A 20,311-nucleotide genomic window follows, 5' to 3' on the forward strand; every position below is an offset into this window, starting at 1 on the left:
TGACCACACAAATAGCATTTAAAAAAATCACTAAAACTGAGGCAGACCAATAAAACAAATACAACTTACTGGTAATATAAACTTGCTGCTATTTATAACCATCACTTAAGCCATTGCTGTTTTATGGTAACATAGCTATCTGTTAATATAAATGAAAAATATGAATTTACGGACACAAAAATTCTGATAAGCAATCTGGTTGACCATAATGCTCTATGGCTACACAAATAGTATTTAAGAAAATGCCAAAACTGAGGCAAATCAATAAAGCAAATGTAGCTTTCTGGTAATACAAACTTGCTGCTTTCTATAACCGTTTTTTGGGCCATTGCCGCTTTATGGTTAAATTGCTTTCTGGTAATATAAATATAAAATATGAATATACGTATACAAAAATTCTGTTGACCACTCTGGGCGACCATAATGTCCTATCGCCACACGAATAGTATTTAAAAGAAATTTACTAAAACCGACGCAAAACAAATAAAACAAATGCAGCTTTCTGGTCATTTAAACTTGCTGCTTTTTATATTCCTTTCTTAAGCCATTGCTGCTTTATAGTAACATAGTTTTCTGGTAATATAAATATAAAATATGAATGTACATACACAAAAATTCTGTTAACCAGTCTGGTTGACCATAATGTTCTACAGCCACACAAACAGTATTTAAAAATACTAAAACGATGACAAACCAATAAAACCATTGCTGCTTCACAGTGTGTCGAATTTTAAATCTGGAAAAAAAAAGATAGCCAAATAATAAACGCAAAAAATATTTTTATATACAACCAATATATACTATACTTTATACTTATATACAATAATGCTATATTCTTACTATATATAACTATATAGTAAAGGATAAATTCTGCATTAAAGCAGAAACTGAGAAAGGTCAATGGACTTTTCTCTAGAGTGACAGGTCTCTATGAAAAAAAAAAAAAAAAATCACACTAGACCAAGCTTTATGTAGCGTTTTTTGCTTCTCATATTTTCTTCCTAGTTCTCAGATTGAAGCCTTCTACCGATTCTGAAAGTTCGAAAAAATTCTTCACTATATTTTTAGATTTCGTGAATATCTTCTTCGTCAAGATGAGAAATATATATACATAAAGAAAAAACGGTCAATTTGAAAACGACAAGCCATTTTTATAACACGTTTTTCGCTTCTCATGTTTTCTTCCTAGTTCTTCTTTCGTAGCCTTTTACCGTTTCTAAAAGTTAAAAAAAAGATCTTCACTTTTTTTTGTAAAGTTCTTCTTCGTCAAAATGAGAAAAATATAGGCGTAAAGAAAATAGGGTCACTTTGATAAAAAAAACGACAATTCACCTTAATAACGTGTTTCTCGCTTCTCATGTTTTCTTTCTATTTCTTATCTTGTAGGCCTTTACGTTTCTAAAAGTTCAAGAAAATTGTTCACTGTTTTTTTTTGCAGGGGGGTGGGGATTTTGTAAAATTCTTCTTCATCAAAATGAGAAAAATATTCGCATATAGAAAAAAGATTTACTTTGACAAGAAAACAACAAGCCACAATATTTGTTGCAATATTTGTAATGTTAAAAAAAACGAATTGCAAGCTCATTATAAATGGACGCAAATAAGTTTCTCCAGTATCTTTATTAAGGGTTAATTTTTTATACATATCTTTCTTAATTTCGACTGCTTCTCTGAAAATTTGAATGAGACCTTTAACGGGGGGCAACAATGGAAGTATTTTCCAGCAAAATAAAGGGGTTTAAATCTTCACCCATGTACTGGACAAAGACAGAACAAAATTTTAAGGCTTTTGGGGTAGCTTCATGACTTTGTCCATTGAAGATTTTCTGTTCAAACAACCTCTGCCAATAGTTGTTGGATTCTTCAAACATAGAAGCAACAACTAGAACAGAAGATCCTATGAACATCACTACCCAGAAAAGGGTTGGAAAACGTCTATTTTTTATTTGGATTTTTGAATACAGCGTTTAGGTTATAGCTTCTTAAAATAAACTTTCTCACTTGAACGCCAAATTTTCCTTTCACTTATCAATGAGAATCGTCCAAGCCGAGGGGTTAGCGCATTGGATTTGAAATCCTAAGAACAGGGGTTTGAGTCTTAATTTCGCTTTTTATTTGGTTTCGTAATGGGGATCAATGGTGTGACTCTGAAAGCTTAGCTAGAGTCAAATGAGCTCTAAATTCGGTGCCTGCAGAAATATAAGACCACAAACACTTTAAATTCAAATTTTAGGTTCAGTTGAAAAGAAAACATCATATTTGGAGGATTGAATTTCAAATAAGATAATGAGTTTCAGATTAGTGCTCGAAGGTTAATTATTTAAGTATTTAATCAATTACCTGCATTGTATTTAATAAAAATTTTGTTGAAAATAACTAAAGGTAATTAATTAAACAATATTGGTTTGATAATTAATCCCTAACCTTTCCTTGGAGAATTATAGGTCGAACAAAAGTACGACATATCGAACTAAAGTACGCTTTACGAACTTGGGTGATAGTAGGATAGTTGATAAATGGTAGCTGATAGGGTAATAGATGATAGGTGATAGTAGGAGAATAGGGTTTTAGAGAGACAATGAGCCCAAGAATCTCTCAAATATATCTAGATAGTATATTGTAAAAACTGTTTAACTATAAACTATAAACGATAGCAACAACTATTCCGTCAATAATTGTAATACCAATGCCAGGAATGATGAAAGTAGTGAAAATATAAAATTTTGATTCGTACTATCTGACTGTGAATAAAAATATAAGATTCTCCATTTTTTGGAAAATCTGGAAAAAATTTGGAAATTTTTGGAAAATTTGGAAAAAATATAAGATATATATATATATATATATATATATATATATATATATATATATATATATATATATATATCGTTACTACTTGTATTTAGTATTATAAATGAAATTGTAAGCAATTGCAATAGCAATGAGGGGTGAAATAAGTATTTCATTTACGTAACAGGATCAACAGACAGTGAAATAAAAAAAAAGCAAAATGTAATGAATTGGGAGTGACACATAGGGGAGTGGAGGTGGAAATATTGTTGAACGTGTATGAATTTTTCTATTTTACATGTTGTGATAAACTTTGTGGATTTAAACAACATACCTATTTTATAAAAATACCAAAATATTTACAAAATATTTTTTACAAAATACCAAAATATCTAATTATTAATATATATATATATTTACTAATAACCGCTTTATTATGCCAATGGTATGTATTGGCTGTATATTTACTATATTAACTAGAAATGTGCTATATCAAGTTGCTATGTCAATGATCAGTTTTCTCGTTTGATTTCAGCACTTGATTTTTTTTTCCTTCTGATAATTGAATATTTATGGTGGTGGTATTTTTAGGAACTGAAAACTCAGGAACGGTAGACGTTATATTTGATTGTTTTTCTTCTTCATATTTTGCTACTGGCTGACAAAATCTTCGTTTTTCTCAGCTATTTCATTTATTTTTCATTTATTACATCCTTTCTTTTCTTTGTTTGATAAATCCGATGACTGAATATTTATGGCGGTGGTATTTTTAGGAACTGAAAATTTAGAAACGGTAAAAGTTATATTTGCTTGTTTTTCGTCTTCATATTTTGCTACTGGCTGACAAAATCATTGTTTTTTCTCAGCTATTTCATTTATTTTTCATTTATTACATCCTTTCTTTTCGTTGTTTAATGCGTCCGATAACCAAATACTTATGGTGGTGGTATTTTTAGGAACTGAAAACTCAGGAACGTTAAAAGTTATATTTGCTTGGTTGTCGTCTTCATATTTTGCTACTGGCAGAAAAATCCTCGCTTTTTCTCAACTATTTAATTTAATTTTTATTTATTACATCCTTTATTTTCTTTGTTTAATACGTCCAATAACTGAATATTTATGACATCGGTATTTTTAGGAGCCGAAAACTCAGGAACGGCATAAGTTTTATTTGAGGAGAAACAAGTTGAAATTAAACACAATTAGATTAGAATGGTCAAATAATCCAATTAAAGGTAGGGGTGTATTTCCATTTGGCCCAGAAGTAGTAGCTATGTTTATTTTATTGTTTTATGTAGTTGTTGAAAATGAAAATATCAATGAATCAAAAATTTTTGCAATGGAGCATTTCCAAATTTATAGTTTTGAGAAATATAGCCTGTTCTGTTTCATTGTTGTTGGGGCGACTTCAAACACTCAGGGAAAGGGCGACTGTGATTTCGCAATATCTAGCTTGAGAGGAAGAGATTTCACCGCTCTTCGCTAAATAATAGGCACTACGGTAATTTTTTTATACATATCTTCCAACTGGCTTTTTTACTAATTGGCAGTTAAAAATTTGGAAAGCATTGAAATTAAGAGCTTACCTCAGGCGCTTTTCTGCTCTCCAGAACCGTTTACAGGCACCTTTGTTTTTCACTTTTGCTTTGAAATAGGAAGCCCTTGAAAAACCTGTAATAAAGATCTGAAAGTTTAGGAAACCAGAATATCGTGCAGTTAATTTTCGAGGATTATTTTCTAAGAGAAAAAGGAAGAGGTAAGGTTGGCTCCCTCAGAGAAGAAAAAGTAATAACGTATTGCTAAGAAGTGCACATAACAAAAAAGTAACCCTAGACAATCGTGTACTATTCTCCCTAGAACTCGAAAGCATCAAGCATTACTTATATGACTCAATTTTCAAAAGATTTTGGCCCAAAGGGGGAAGGGTTTGAGGTTGGTAGAATACCTTTAGTGGGAAAGTGCAATCAATGAGTCAGCTCTGCAAAAGTTTTTTTTAGAAAGTAAATTTCGAAGCAATTGATTTTTGAGGACTCAGTTTTAAGGGCAAAGGAAAGAGGGAGAGGATTGGTCCTTGAGATTAGACGAAGTACTAACGCATTTCCAATAAGTTTTCACGACAAATAAGGCAATAAAAAGTCCTCCCTAAAACTCGAAAGGATCAAACATTGCTTTTATGACACAATTTTAAAGATTTTGTTCTAAACTGGGAGGTTTGTGAAGGTGGTGGGAGGTTGTGCTCATACCTTCAATGGAGAAATGCAATCCATGAGTTATCCCTGCAAAAATGAATTGATACATGGCTAAGGATGGATTTATATTATTTTATGGAATCTTACCCCAAAACTTTGGAATCCTCATCCATGTATCTATATAGGAGGATGGGGTGGACTGTAATCTATTGATTATTTCTTAGTTTGTTACTTCGATTATTGGGGATTGAGAAAATGTTAAATAGTCGCAGAGAGTTAGGCAGCTTAATACCAACTTGGATTTCTCTTGTGTAACTTCAAAGGAAACGTGATTTAAAAAAAGAGAAGGAAAATCAAAATTGTTGGCGAGTTTTTAGGGAAAACAAAATTCCCAAGGAAGCGTTGTGGCAATTGATTAGGTTTCAATAAATTAAAAACCATTATTTTTGTCGCTCTATATTTTCTCTGAAGTTAATACTTTTAACTTGAATAAAATTTGGCTTCAAAAAATTACATTTAAAAAATCTATTCAGTTTTCAGTAAAGTGCAAATGATACTCTTTGTAAGGAATTTAAGAAGCGTAGCAAAACCAAACTTACCCGGGGTAATTTATATTGCTTTTATTATGAATTTAATCTTCACTGTGAATCTTCACTGTAACTTCAATTCGTTATAGGTTTTATACCGTCAATCAAAGCAACATCTGATCAATGTAAGTTTGATATTTATAGAACCTAATTTATAATTATACTTGTAGTTCTATAATTTTTTGATTGTAGAAGCTATTTTATACTTTATTATTATTTAGAGTTCAGATTTGTTCTTTGATTTTCATTGAGAAAGTATTTTCATTATTTTCAACTATATAGAAAATATATAGCCAATAATACGAATTTAGAAGTATTAATAGTTTTGTAAACCATATTAGCCTGCCGTAACAAAGACTCAAAAATAAAGAAATAGCAATCGAGAGTGGATTTCTATAAGATTGGGTAAGAATGAGATTTTTATTTTTATACCCTTTGTTTCGTTTGCATTTTGGCTCAGAAAATGTGAGCGTAGCGCTGAAGCAGGGAATGGGTTGTTTCCAGAAAATATATAAAGTATATTAAAAATATTTTGAAAATATATAAAATATTTAAAGTATAAATAAACATAAACAAATATTATATTTGTTTTGTCCAGTATTAACGTTGGCCTTATATCCATTTTTATTTCCATTCGAAAAGGTAATTATTCGAAATTATTCATATTAATTATACTCATAAGAAATTACCCTTATATAATTACTCACTTATTACCAAATCTGTTTACCACTTCAACAGGAAGAAATCATCATACCAGTTTTATTAATCTTCATTCTACATAATTAATTTAAAACCCTCGATAAAAAAATACAATTTACCTCCTAAAAAGTCATTGAATTAATTAATGAAAAAATTAATGAAAGCTTTTGAATTAATTAATGAAAAATTAATATGAACTAATTATTCTTCTACTACTTTTAATTTATCGCAGAACAAAACCCTCTTGTTCACACCCTCAACTATTCAACAACAACCCTCAACTGTTCACACTTATACACCACCCCTTTCTGCTCAGAGCTTCACTCTTTACTCCCTCTCACGAAAACAGCAAAAAGCTAATAATTGCGCTAAATATATTATAATTAATGTAATTACTTATCGACGCAACTACCGACGATATAAAATTAACGACGTAATTATTTAAAACTGAAACTTAAAAATTTGAAACATATTTTTTCTACCACAATTGGTATTTTATCGCAGAACAAAAAGCCCCATGCATTCAACACAAATGCACATATTTCATGCTCCGTGTATTTATGCTCCCTACCCTGAAAGAAGAAAATGACAATTAACCATAGTAGACCTACATACATAACAAAATATGGTGTTATCAGAGGACATTCCCAGGGGGGGGGGGTGAATGACAAAAATGTGTATTTCTACTCATCCACATTTCTAACTCAAGCATATTGCTTTTAACTCAAGCATAACTCTAACTCAAGATTCTACTTCAGCATATTTTGTCCTTATTTTATTAATTAATTAGAGCAATATTTGAACAAAAATACAATAATATACATTCACGAGAAGCATGTCATACTTCAATCCATGAAAAAATAAAAAAGGGGGAAAAAAAATGTGAAATCAATGTAGTAATTCAGTTGTCCATCAAGTGGCTGAATATCAAAGCCATTGTTCAAGGTGTGATTTTTTTCAGTAAACAAGAATTAGTTAGTGATTTTGTAATGACTACAAAAAAACAAAAAAAAATATAAAAGAAAATTTAATTAAATCATTGGTTGACAGAAAATATTAATACCTTAAAAGACATAAGTGTATTTATTGGGCTGAATTTAAAGCTGTTCCAACCGCCTTGTTAAAAGCTTCAAAAGTATTCCTGATATAAAGCATATACGCTATTTTGATAGCTTGGGTATACACATTTTCTTTCAGTCTCTATCGCTACTTAGCCAGAATAGATTTTAGTAAGCCACAAAATCAAAAAGACAGCCAAACTAAAATCATATAAACTACTTTTAAGCCTAACAAGGGACTTATCAAAAATAGACCAAAACCAACTAAAAAAAAATATAGCTATACAGAGACATAGTACATAAGAAAATAAAGTTAGTCTGTGAGTTTTCAAAGAAAAGTCTCTTTCCTATCGTTCTAGAAATACTAGCATAAACATACCAAAACTACAAACGCTCCTCTAAATTCGAATTTAATGGGTTCCAGAAGTATATTCGAATGTCAATCAGGAGAGTAAAATATGTGACAACAACTACATTCTATTTATTATTATTCAACCATAATATATTTAGCAGTATTGATTTAGAGTACCAAGGACTGTGAAAATTAAATAATTTTCGATTAATTTGTTAAGTGGTAACTTGCACAATATAAATAGCTTAAAAAAGAGAATTGGTAATTCAATTTTCTTATAAGAAAAAAGATCTTATGAAGTTACGTAGTTTTTGGAAGTAGGGGGTACTGAATTTGAAAAGGAAAAAGATGGGTAAAAAATCACTAAAAACAAAGGTAGAAGCAAACCGCATTGGAAGTAGGGGGTACTGAACGGGAAAAGGAAAAATATGGGTAAAAAATAACAAAAAACAAAGTTAGAAGCAAACGGCATCGACCATGTCAGGAAGGTGGAACTTTCCTTTGAATGTGTAGCTGTCTTAAGGAATCAACAGATTATTGATATTCAAATTTTTTTGGACAAAAAGTATAATAAAATTATCTAAAAATTTTGCTTATCCAATTTCATAGTTCCATGTGGCAACACTGATGAAAATGTGACAATGCCCTAAAAATGCTACAATATCAAGGTTTTTCAGTTTTAAGCAGACCTAAAATGGGCCCAGAAGGCCAAAAATGTTTTTTTTTCGTGTCCTTGGTATGTTAAGTGTTTTCAAGTGTTTTCTTTCAATAAAGTTGAATAAGGGGTACATTGAACACCAGATTATTTTTAATTCTTGGGAAATGTTTTTTATTAACACATTGTATTTTTTTTCAATTTGCATATAGTCTATGCTTGAGTGCTATTTCTTTAATTTTTTTTTGTCTTCTAAATAGAGAATTTTTTTCTTGGTAAACAGTTCGAAAGCAGAGGTACCAATTATAAAATAAGAAGCTTTAAAAGAAACTCATTAAAAGCCACACAAAACAATTACCGAAGGAGGAAGTCCGGTGACAGTATGTTTACAGCTATGAGGCTGGTTTCTTTTTCCAAACTTGATATGGTCCGTAACGGACTTACAAAACCTTATAAAAATAAATACTACTGCTTCTACCAGCTATAGTAACTATATTTCTACTACCCACACCAAAATCTAATATAAACACACACATGTCTAATCTAATCTAAACAGGCTAGTCTAATCCAAACTAATCTAAATCTAATCTAAACACACGCGTGTTTTGTTACCTCTGAGTTTCTTCTTCGGAATTTCTGTAAAGGTAAAAAAGGTAAATAAAAGTTAGTTTATCTAATTATGGACTTAAAGGAAGCCCAATGATGAAAAAAAAATGTCACATGGCCAATATCATGGTTTTTATGTCATGATTTCTAATAGTTATGACGAAATGTTTTATTTGACCTGAATATCTTTTGATCAAATATGTAGGACTGGGATGTTGTATTCGTTCTTGTGGTAAAACCATTATTTAAGTTTTAGAAATTAAATAGACAGTATTTCACTCAAACTTTATATTAACTCCAAAAGAGATTAAACCGCGAGACTTTAAATGACTTCCTATTATACCAGAGCTTTTTCCATCCATTATAACTGTTAGGATTATTTTTGAAAGTATTGAAGCCAGTCATTATCTAATAAATTATTCATGAATTATAAATGTATATTAATATAAATATATAATGCCTTGTAGCCAGATTATTGCCTATAAATTTTCCATTAATATGACAAATGATGCTGGCAGAGGGCAGAGACCACGGTTATCGTCAATAAATTATATTTACGAAAAAATAAAACAACTGAAAACGTTCGCTTGAAAAAAATACGATGAATCATTAAATGGTTAATTATAACTACTTTTCAAGTTTCCGGCAATTTATTTGCTAATAATGTGGAGAATAATTCTGGGTGATGGTCTAGTCCAGGGCTGCATTAATGACTGAAAAGAATTGCCCCCCAAAAATTCAGTTTTTAGGAAGATCCAAAAAGTAAAGCAAAACTCTAAATTTGTTTTTTGTTTTTTATGGGATAGTTGTAAAGTAAAGGCCTTCAAAAACTTTTCAGCTCTATTAGAAAAAAAACTTTCAAGTCATTTCTTCAGATTGGCTAGACTATACTAGAAAATACACATGCGCATGCACGTTATAAGTACCTTTCGTCGAGACATTTTAATAGAAGATGGGGACTTATATCTTTATCCTCATCTTCAATAAAACAAGCCTTCTACACTTTACAAATTTTTTAGCCTGGAGTGTTATACCATCTCAAGAAACTGTCGTACAACCCTGGTAATTTTTTTTTGCTAGATTTTTGCTAGATATTTGCTTAAATATCGAACGAAAAACATCAACAAAGAACCAAACTTTGTACCAGAATCTTCTCACTAACGTCAATATTTATATTGCCAAGTGTTTTCAAAATCATGTCTTGGGCTACCTTCAAAATACATTTTAGGAATGACATAAAAGAAAATTCAACCATTAAAATGCGATTTCTTTTGGGTTTCTTGGATAAGGTTTTAAGTCTACTATTGTCTTACCTCCTTTATGCAGATTGTTTCTGCTATTGCATAACTTGTAAATAATTTTATAATTGATCCGCGCGATCAACGAAAAGTTGTTGGTAAATACACAATGATGGGGCTTTCGGCCCTTTTATCAGATAAATGCCCTTTTTGCAAATGTCATTAATAAGGAATGCGTTATCATTCCTTATAGAGTTAAAACGGTGAGACCGATCTGTGCTCGGTGAAAAGAAAGACCGTTTTTTTTCACGGCTTTTAATTTATTTTATTCGGCAAAAGCTTTTGCATATTTATGCTGAGAAATTTTTCTGTACTATTGACAATCAAATTAAATTGTGACGTGTTTGTAATATATTTAGCAAAGATGATGATCTCTGCTAAATTCATTATAACTATTTCAAGTATCTTGGAGGTCATACATAAGAAAATTGCCTTGTTGGAAAAAAAGATCTATAAAAAAAAATATTCCAATGTAAAATTCGACTTACGCGAAACCAGCGTTCCGGGATAAGATTTTGATGCGCTACTCACAGTGTTAATCTGGCTGGTAAATATTGATAAATGCAACAGAATGATTAGAAACACATATGAATGTTACGTTATTCATATGTAAAATGTTTTTTTTTCGAAACTAAGGCTCTAAATAATTTGTCCAAAAGTCGTGACCTATCTAGAACGTTTTTTCATGCAAAAAATTTTAATATGCAAATTTTTGAGAAACAAATGTTTTTCTATTTGTGAGATTTTTCAACTTAAAAAGGTTTTAAAACCAATTAGATTTTAAAAGGATAGGACAGAGTTTTCAGATAAACGGAATAATATGTTTGGTTCAAAAAAAAAAAAAAAAAAAAAAAAACAGGGTCAGATTTTTAACACTCTCCAAACTTTTGCATTGGTATAAATGATAGTATGAACACTGATGATTATAAATATAATTTTTAATAATTTGCCTCTTTTTTTTCAAGTGTCTAATTGTATCTTTCGAGATCAATCCTTTTTTCTAAGGTTAATTTTAGACCAAATGAGGATATCCCAAACAGTATAAACATCAAAATTTAACCAGAGTTTAAAAAAAAATAAAATAAAAAGATGAATGGAATAATTACCTTCTTCTATTTCTTCTTCATTGTCTTCGTCTTCAGTGTCTGTGCTTTTACTTTTGCCAAGATGTTTTAATTTTTTTCGCTTTGCAGCTGCACGCCTTCTGGCTACATATGAAACATATTTAATACATTTGAGAGAGAAAGATGGGTTTATTAATATAAATAACAATACAAAACAAGCAAATGGCCCGAAGCAAAGCTTGTTTGGGCTTACAACCCCAATACACATACAAATAAAAACAATACGAAAAAGAAGAAAAAAATAAAAAGAAAAGAAAAGGAAAAGAAAAAAGAAAAGAAAAGAAGAAGAAAAAAAAAATCAATTACCCTGCATTTCAATCGAAACGGAATTACACTTCAAAAGAGACAAAACAAAAAGAAACTAAGACCACTTTACCAGTATCACCAAAATCAAAACCAACATCTTGGCTCCACTTGAGGTCCACTCAACTATCAAAACCATAAATATTAAGGCAAAATAGCTTTAATTCCCGCCGAAATTCAAGAAAATTATCCATATTTCTCAAAGTCGTAGGTAAACAATTCCATGCATGGGGTCCTAGATGCAGAATAGAAAATTGAGATCTACGGGAAATAGCAAGCGGACGACGAATTATATCGGACTGTCTCGTAGAATGTGTATGAATACACATTAAAGTTCAATGCAGTCTAATAGATTAATAATCATATGTATTTTATATTAATAAATGAATTGAGTAATAAATCATTTCAAACTAGCCAAGATATGAATATCCCTAAAAGCCTCAAGCATTTAGCATAGCCTCAAGCATATACAGCAGCTTAATAACAGGGGGGTCAGTTCAACAGGGGATCAGCAGCTTAATAACAGGGGGTTCAGTTCAACAGGGGATCAGCAGCTTAATAACAGGGGGGTCAGTTCAACAGGGGGTCAGTTCTACGAAAGACTGAGGAACGCAATATTAACGGCATTCATGTTTAGGGCTGACTAACAAGCATCATCGATTACGACCAAACCTGTTTGGTCGTGTTTGTCTGAGTGTGAATTTTGTGATTCACAATTGTGATCTGAATTGTGTGATCTGAGTCTGAATGTGAATGGAGCCTTTTCAAAACAGGTGTTGTCTTATGACCTTAATTCAGGTGTTAGGGGGCAATAGTGGGATAAATAATAGTAGGAGATTAAAGTTACTGAAGATAGACCAATATGGCACTTACTTGTCAAACTTTGTGACAGTGAAAATGAACAGTGAAAAACTATGTGATCTGGGACATGTACAATTAAGTTTGTACATGATGAATTACTTAATTATAAGCCGCTTTGTGATAATCTTCTAATTTTACTTTCTTTTATATTTTATTCCCTTTCCCTCTTGTTTTCATTTTGTATATTAACTTAACTAATCTGTTAATCTTGAACATTATTTAATTTTCTATTTTTTCTCTTGTTTTATGTAATTATTTACTGTGAAATACAGATTGGAATATTAAGTTTCACACGCCTACATGGCTCTAGTAGAATTGCCCTCGTTCAGCGATTTCTGAGGGAATGGAACAACCAGAAATGAGTGATATATTATAATTTCTTTGAATAAATAAACCTAAGCTAAACTCAGCCTGGAAATTATTTTGTTGTGGGGCATACAGCCATTATTCAAAACAACAGTGCTTGGTAATATAAGGAAAATCCAAAGACTCCACATTCATCCCAAGGAAAGCAGGTGGTAGCCCTGTCTTTTTTACCCTAGTCCTTACCGCATTACTCCCCGTGTACTTGACTGGAATGAATGAAAGGAGTCAATTTTTCGTTACATTGACCCTCTCTTAATGCTTTCCCGAAGGGGGATCTAGAGCAAAATCTTGAGAGGGGGGAGGGGGCAAATGTGACAAGGGTGCCAATAACTGAACAAATCAACAAGTTTAAAAAAATATGGTAAAGAGAGAAAAAAACGAGGGTGCAAGGAAAATTTTTAGGGGTCGCGGTCCCTCCTACCCCCTGGATCCGCCACTGTGCTTCCTAGCCCTTTTTCCAATGTCAATCCCAAACTCCTTATATTCGAGAAGTCTATTAAACCTAGAAAATGGTTTACTTAAATAATATTTAATTGCTCTTATAAAATTTGGTTGACGTCATAAAATAATAAACATTCAAGTTAAATTATAATCAAATTAAATTTAAATGATCGGTTTAAACCTCAATTGAACGGAAAACGCAGCAAACAGGAGTATGGCTAATATGCCTAATATATATATATATATATATATATATATATATATATATATATATATATATATATATATATATATATATATATATATATATATATATACATATATATATATATATATATATATATATATATATATGTATGTATACGCTTTCAGTAAAGGGCAACTGAAGTTCTGGCTTAGTTGAAAAATATTAGTTGAAAAATATGGTGGGTGCTAACCCTACTCCTGTTTCAGGTATATTCTGTTCGTTTTAAGGTAAGTTGATTATTTAGTGTCATCTCCATGGGTCTTTGGTTTCACTTATTTTCCTATAGTGACTTATCTTCGTTTTCCAGTTTGAGCGATATTGACTTTGAACCAACTTGTTTTGGGTTTCATGTACTTCTTTATTTTTCTGTTAATTTATATTGTGTCCCTTTTTAATTGGCATAGTTTTTTCTATTGGTTAATGAAAGGAGTATTTCTAAAACTTAGTTGTGTCTTTTCGTTTTAAGAATCATGATTTAAGCTTGCTTTATATATATTGGACAAAATTTTACAAAACATTTTGATTATAGTTGTATTGTAAGAAATTACTAAAGTAAATGGACTAAAAAACTGCATAAATTTTGGGCTTCTATGGGCCTGACCGTCATCACATTAAGACCCTGATTACACACCAAAGTCAATCAAAGCAACAGCGTTGCTTTGATAATTGCACATTTGATAATTCAACATAATTCCCTTAGGAATTCTAGAGATATTGCAAGTAAACACTCTTGACAACTTTGAATGCATATAGTGTTTTCTTTTTCATAGTTCAACATTTCCGTTAATATGCCTCGAAGGTCCTGATTCAATACCCTTCGTCGTTCTTGAGATATTGCAGATGCATCCTTTTGACTATCTGGATACACATACTGTCTTTTGATTCAGCTCAATATACCATGGAAGTTTTAAATGGATTCCCATAGAAATTCCTACGGTACTTTAGATACGCCATTTTAACAGCCCGGATGTACATGGTTTCCTCAGATTTGGTTTAACCATCTCCTTAACACACCCCAAGTGTTAAATTTAAAACCTTAAACTGTTCATGAGACATTGCTGATACGCCTTTTTGACAATCTACATACACATAGTGTGCTTTGATTTATTTCAAAATCCCCTTTCACCCTGGAACTTTCACCCTTATAGCCTTAGCCTTAACAGTAGTAGTTGTATTCAAATATTGCCTTTTGGTTTGTTTAATATCTCTTTCAACATGACCTGAGAGTTTCAACTTAATAGTATAAGCTGTTCCTGAGATATTACTTATACGCCCTTTTCACAAACTTTACGTAGAGGGTGTTTTATAATTTAGATAAACATCCCCTCAAAATTCTCTAAAAGTTACACTTTCATACAGTTAGCCCTAGAAGTGGTATTAACAGTAATAGTAGTAGTGGCAGTAATAGTAACAGTAATAGTTGTAGTAGTAGTGGAAGTAGTAGGAGTGGTAGGAGTAGCTGTAGTAGTAGTAGTAGTAGTAAAAGTAGAAAAAGTAATAGTATCAGTAATAGTTGTAGTAGTAGTAAAAGTAACAGTAGTGGTAGTAGTAGTGATCGTAGTAGTATGCATATAGTACCTTTGGTTTGTTCAATATTCCTAACAACATACCCCGAAACATTAGATAGACTGTATTTTTATTTAGTTCAAAATCCCTTCGACATTCCATGGATATATTACTATTGTAGCCTTAGTCTCGGGTAGTAATAGTAGCAGCAGTAGTGGCAGTAGTAATGTTAAGAGAAGTAGCAGTAGAAGTAGAAGTAGGAGAAGTAGCAGTGGCAGCAGTAGCACTAATGGTAGAAGCAATTGTATATGTTTAGTGCTTTTTGAATAGTTAGACAACCCCCTCAACCCTCGACATACCCTGAAAGCTTCAACTCAATGCCCCAAGCCATTCAGGAAATATGCCCGATGTGTCTATTTCACAACCTCCATATAGAAATTGTGTTTTAGTTAGTCCAACATCAAAATAAATGCTCAATTAAGCTATACTCTCAGATATTCATTAAAAAATAGAAAAACAAATGGCTCGGCAAAAAAAAGAAAAAAAAGAAAAAGAAGATGAAAAACGATTCTCCTTAAACCGGTTATTTAAGTTGATACTTTCGTGGGCAGTGCAATAGTGCCGCCTAAGAAACAAAGTGGGCATAGATAATTTTATTCGTCGTTTTTTTTTTTTTTATCACAAAAGCGCTTCGTACGGAAGGAGTTGTCATAACAACTCTGGAATAGGCTCATTGACTTGAAATTGAAGGTTTTAGTGCCCTTTTTAAGAGTCAAAAGATATTGGAGAGTAACCAGCCCCCCTCTCACGCACCTTTTCCCCCATGTTTTTTGGATAAAAATTTTAAAATAGTCATTTTGTTCACCATAGTTAAAAGGTCAAATAGCTACACCTCTGAGGATGTTACCCCATCCCCACAGGTCTTGGTCGAGGACTCGAAGTTACGCAATTTGCCCTATGCTTATATGTAGTATTTTGTTATCAGAGAGGGGGCGTGTTTTATCGTCAGTGTACAAAAAGGCCAAGGGCATTCAAGTGAAGTTTTCAGGGACTGTTTAGGGGAGTGTTGAGATAAATAAAAACACATTATATTCGTACAGAATGTCAAAAGGGCCTATCTCAGGAATGGATTAGAATTCATCGATTGGAATAGAGGAATGGATAGAGTATTAAAGTGGTACCTTTCATACCCATGAAGGGTATGATCAATGGACTACAATGTAATTTGTACACACTAAAGCTAAAGCTACTACTATTGCTGTAACTGATACTACTACCACTACTACTTCTACTAGTATTACTCCTATTGCGACGGCTTCTAAGGCTAAGGGTATTAAAGTAAAAATTTCAAAGAATATTCAAGGGAAAATTGCAGTAATTTGGGTAAAAATTAAGGTAATTTTACCAATTTAATTTTACCAATTAAGGTAAAAATTTCCGAGAATATTGAAGGGAAAGTTGCACCAAATCAACTCATTAGGTGCTTTACAGGCTGTCAAAAAAAGGAATAACTAATATCTTATGAACGGATAAATTAATAAATTGAAACTTTCAGGGTATGACCAAAGGGACTTTGAACTGACGATAAGAAAATATATACATACGACTACACATACTTCTAATGCTCCTACTACCGTTACTACAATTACTATCATACTACCTGGCTAAGGCTGTAGGGCCAAATAGGGAACACTCAGAAGAATTTCGAATTGAATCAAAACGCGCATTTTGTGCAAACAGGTTTTCGAAAGAGCGTATCAGCAACATCATAGGAATATATTTTGACATTAGGCTGAAACATTCCATGTTATGGGGAATGTTGAACGAATCGAAAGGCAATATTTGTATGCTACTACTACCAATACTTTTACTACTGCTACTTCTACAACTACTACTTTTTACTATTACTTTTCTTCTGTCACAACTGATACTTATACTACTACTACCTAATGTAAGGATTATAATAACCAAAAAGGGCATTCAGTTTTTAGAGCATGTTAAGGGAGATGTTGATAACATGACACTTAGCACATACTTCCACTAATGCTGCAACTACTATTACTACTACTACCACTGCTAATATGACTATTATTACCACTAGTAATATGACTATTGTTACCACTGAAGCAACGAGTATTAAAATGAAGCTTTCAAGGAATGTTTAGGGGGATGTTGGACTAAATAAAAAACACCATTTGAAACAGAATTTGAATCTTCAAAGGCATGGCGACGCCTATTTTGAACTAAAAGAAACGCATTATATGTATACTACTAATACTAGTACTAGTAGTATAACTACTGCTACCTCTAGTAGTACTACTAGTACTAAGATTATTGGTTTTAATGTGCAATTTCCAAGAGCTGTAGAGGAGGATGTTGGGCTAAATCCAAATACACTATATGCACACAGGTTATCAAAAAGACGTATCGGACACTATCTCAGAAATGGCTCAAAGTATTAAGTTGAAACTATCAGGGCATGAAGAGGGGATGCTAAACTAGACTAAAAAGGCACATTATGAATACCATTACTGCTACTACTACTAATGCTTTACCACTAATACTAATACTAATACCAAAAATTACTGTTACCACTAACATTTCTCCCAATACTCCTACTATTACTTCTGGTACTATGACTGCTACTATTGTTAATTCTAAGTATATTAGTAAAACTCTTAAGGAATGATGAGGATACTGTCGAAGTGATTCAAAACGTATTATATATATGTAGGTTATCAAAGGGAAGTATTAGCATAACCTCAGCAACGCCTTAGGGTATTAGGCTGAAGCTTCCAGGGCTACCAATATTTCTGCTACTACTTTGCCACTACAGCTGCTACTTCTATTACTGCTACTATTGAATTTAATTAAAATGGTTTAGTGTTATAGATATACAGATATACGGTTGTCAAGATATACAGGTGGGATATTCAAGGGCTGAAATAGGGTATAAAGCAGGAGGTAAAAATGTAAAAATTAGAAATGTAAATGAAAAATTATTAAGACTCTGAAGAATAAATATCAGTATATATATTAAACTGTCAATCTATATTCATTTTTTCAGTGATCTTTGTTACGGTAATGATTTTTTTTCGATATTATGAGAAATAAAAACACAGTTGAAAAATGATTGTTTTTAGTGAAAATGAAAATTCTGTTGTGGTCTTTCAAAGGCACGAAGTGTGTCAGCCCCATTCCTCTTTGTTTCTGTTTATTTTTTAGTTTGACTCGATTATTCATATTGGTTTCTGTTCGTTTTAGGTTTTATTTATCTATCGAATGTGATTTATAGTTTTATGCTTGAAAAATTATTTATATTTATTTACGCTCAACCTTTGTTTATTGTAGCTTTTTACTTTTCCTTGAAAACTTTATTTGTGAAATTTTCTTAATTAATTTCTTAAATAATCGACAATAGTTGTTAAAGTTGTTTACTGTGTAGAGAAACGATTCTATCGTCTTATATTTCTTTTAAAGATTTTAACTTTACTATCCTTTTTAATGGCTTCTTTGCATCTATAGAAACCAAGTGCTTTTCAAGATCAAATACACAATTAAATTCCTTTTCATTCTCCATTTTTCAAGGAAAATAAGATCAGACCTAAAACATACTTTAATAGCCTCTAATGTACGACAGAGAGCTTATAAGTGAAGCTTTTAAGTAAGCAAATATAAAGTGTTTTTGTGACTGGGCATACGTATAAAGCATAAACAAAAAAACTGATAATCAAAAAGCAGTATCAGCATTTTTAGGTCTCTCAGGATGAATGATTTAATTCTGTTTTTATTTTATTTTTATCTTATATTCTTCATCTCCCACAAAAAATGAGGAGTAAGCTACAATATAAATATTTTTAGAAAAGACAAATGATAACGCTTACGATCAAAAATATCAAATATTAATCAAACCCTTAAAACAGGAAAAAAATATGCAAAAACACTTGCTAAATAATTTAACCTGTAAATCATCAAAAGCGAGAACTATTACCAAAAACAGAAATAAATTGAAATTAAACAGTTATGAGATTTTTATGTTAGAGGACATAAATAGCACTAAAATATATAAGATTTCAATGTTCTTCCATTTTTGGGTGCATCACATTGATTTTTGTATGCAGATCTTCTACGTGGGGTAGAATGCGTGGGTTTGAATGTAGATGGTTGTTGTTGTTAAATAAACATATTATCATCATCAAATAATACAAAATTGGTTGTAGTTTCTTATACGTGGGGTAGAATATGTGGGTTTGAATGTAGATGGTTGTTGTTGTTAAACAAACATATCAATATCATCAAATAATAAAAAAATCGGATGTAGCTTCTTCTAAGTGGGGTAGAATACTTGGGTTTGAACGTAGATGGTTGTTGTTGTTAAACAAACATATTATCATCATCAAATAATACAAAATTGGTTGTAGTTTCTTATACGTGGGGTAGAATATGTGGATTTGAATGTAGATGGTTGTTGTTGTTAAACAAACATATCAATATCATCAAATAATAAAAAAATCGGATGTAGCTTCTTCTAAGTGGGCTAGAATACTTGGGTTTGAACGTAGATGGTTGTTGTTGTTAAACAAACATATTATCATCATCAAATAATACAAAATTGGTTGTAGTTTCTTATACGTGGGGTAGAATATGTGGGTTTGAATGTAGATGGTTGTTGTTGTTAAACAAACATATCAATATCATCAAATAATAAAAAAATCGGATGTAGCTTCTTCTAAGTGGGGTAGAATACTTGGGTTTGAACGTAGATGGTTGTTGTTGTTAAACAAACATATTATCATCATCAAATAATACAAAATTGGTTGTAGTTTCTTATACGTGGGGTAGAATATGTGGGTTTAAATGTAGATGGTTGTTGTTGTTAAACAAACATATCAATATCATCAAATAATAAAAAAATCGGATGTAGCTTCTTCTAAGTGGGGTAGAATACATGGGTTTGAACGTAGATGGTTGTTGTTGTTAAACAAATATATCATCATCATCAAATAATAAAAAAAATCGGATGTAGTTTTTTCTACGTGGGGTAGAATACGTGGGTTTGATTGTAGATGGTTATTGTTGTTAAACAAACATATCATCATCATCAAATAATAAAAAAATTGATGCAGCTTCTTATATGTGGGGAAGTAATTGCGTTTAGTGGTTTTCTAGAGAGAGTTTTTTAAATAGTAGGCTATAGAGGCAGTGGGAAAATACAATAAGAATTTGAGA

General features: G+C 31.5%; 1 protein-coding gene across 1 annotated transcript in view; it reads right to left on the minus strand.

The window, feature by feature from the left end:
- Positions 1-20,311, minus strand: part of LOC136035788 (voltage-dependent calcium channel type A subunit alpha-1-like) — a 208,837-nt gene that overhangs the window by 11,723 nt on the left and 176,803 nt on the right. The window contains exons 7-10 of the mRNA XM_065717761.1: positions 11,341-11,442; positions 8,943-8,966; positions 4,377-4,461; positions 609-736 (exon numbers count right to left, since the gene is read on the minus strand). Coding sequence (XP_065573833.1) covers positions 609-736; positions 4,377-4,461; positions 8,943-8,966; positions 11,341-11,442 — 339 coding nt within the window. The remainder of the gene's footprint in view (positions 1-608; positions 737-4,376; positions 4,462-8,942; positions 8,967-11,340; positions 11,443-20,311) is intronic.

Source organism: Artemia franciscana, chromosome 14 (assembly GCF_032884065.1).
Source record: "Artemia franciscana chromosome 14, ASM3288406v1, whole genome shotgun sequence".
Lineage (NCBI taxonomy): Eukaryota > Metazoa > Arthropoda > Branchiopoda > Anostraca > Artemiidae > Artemia > Artemia franciscana.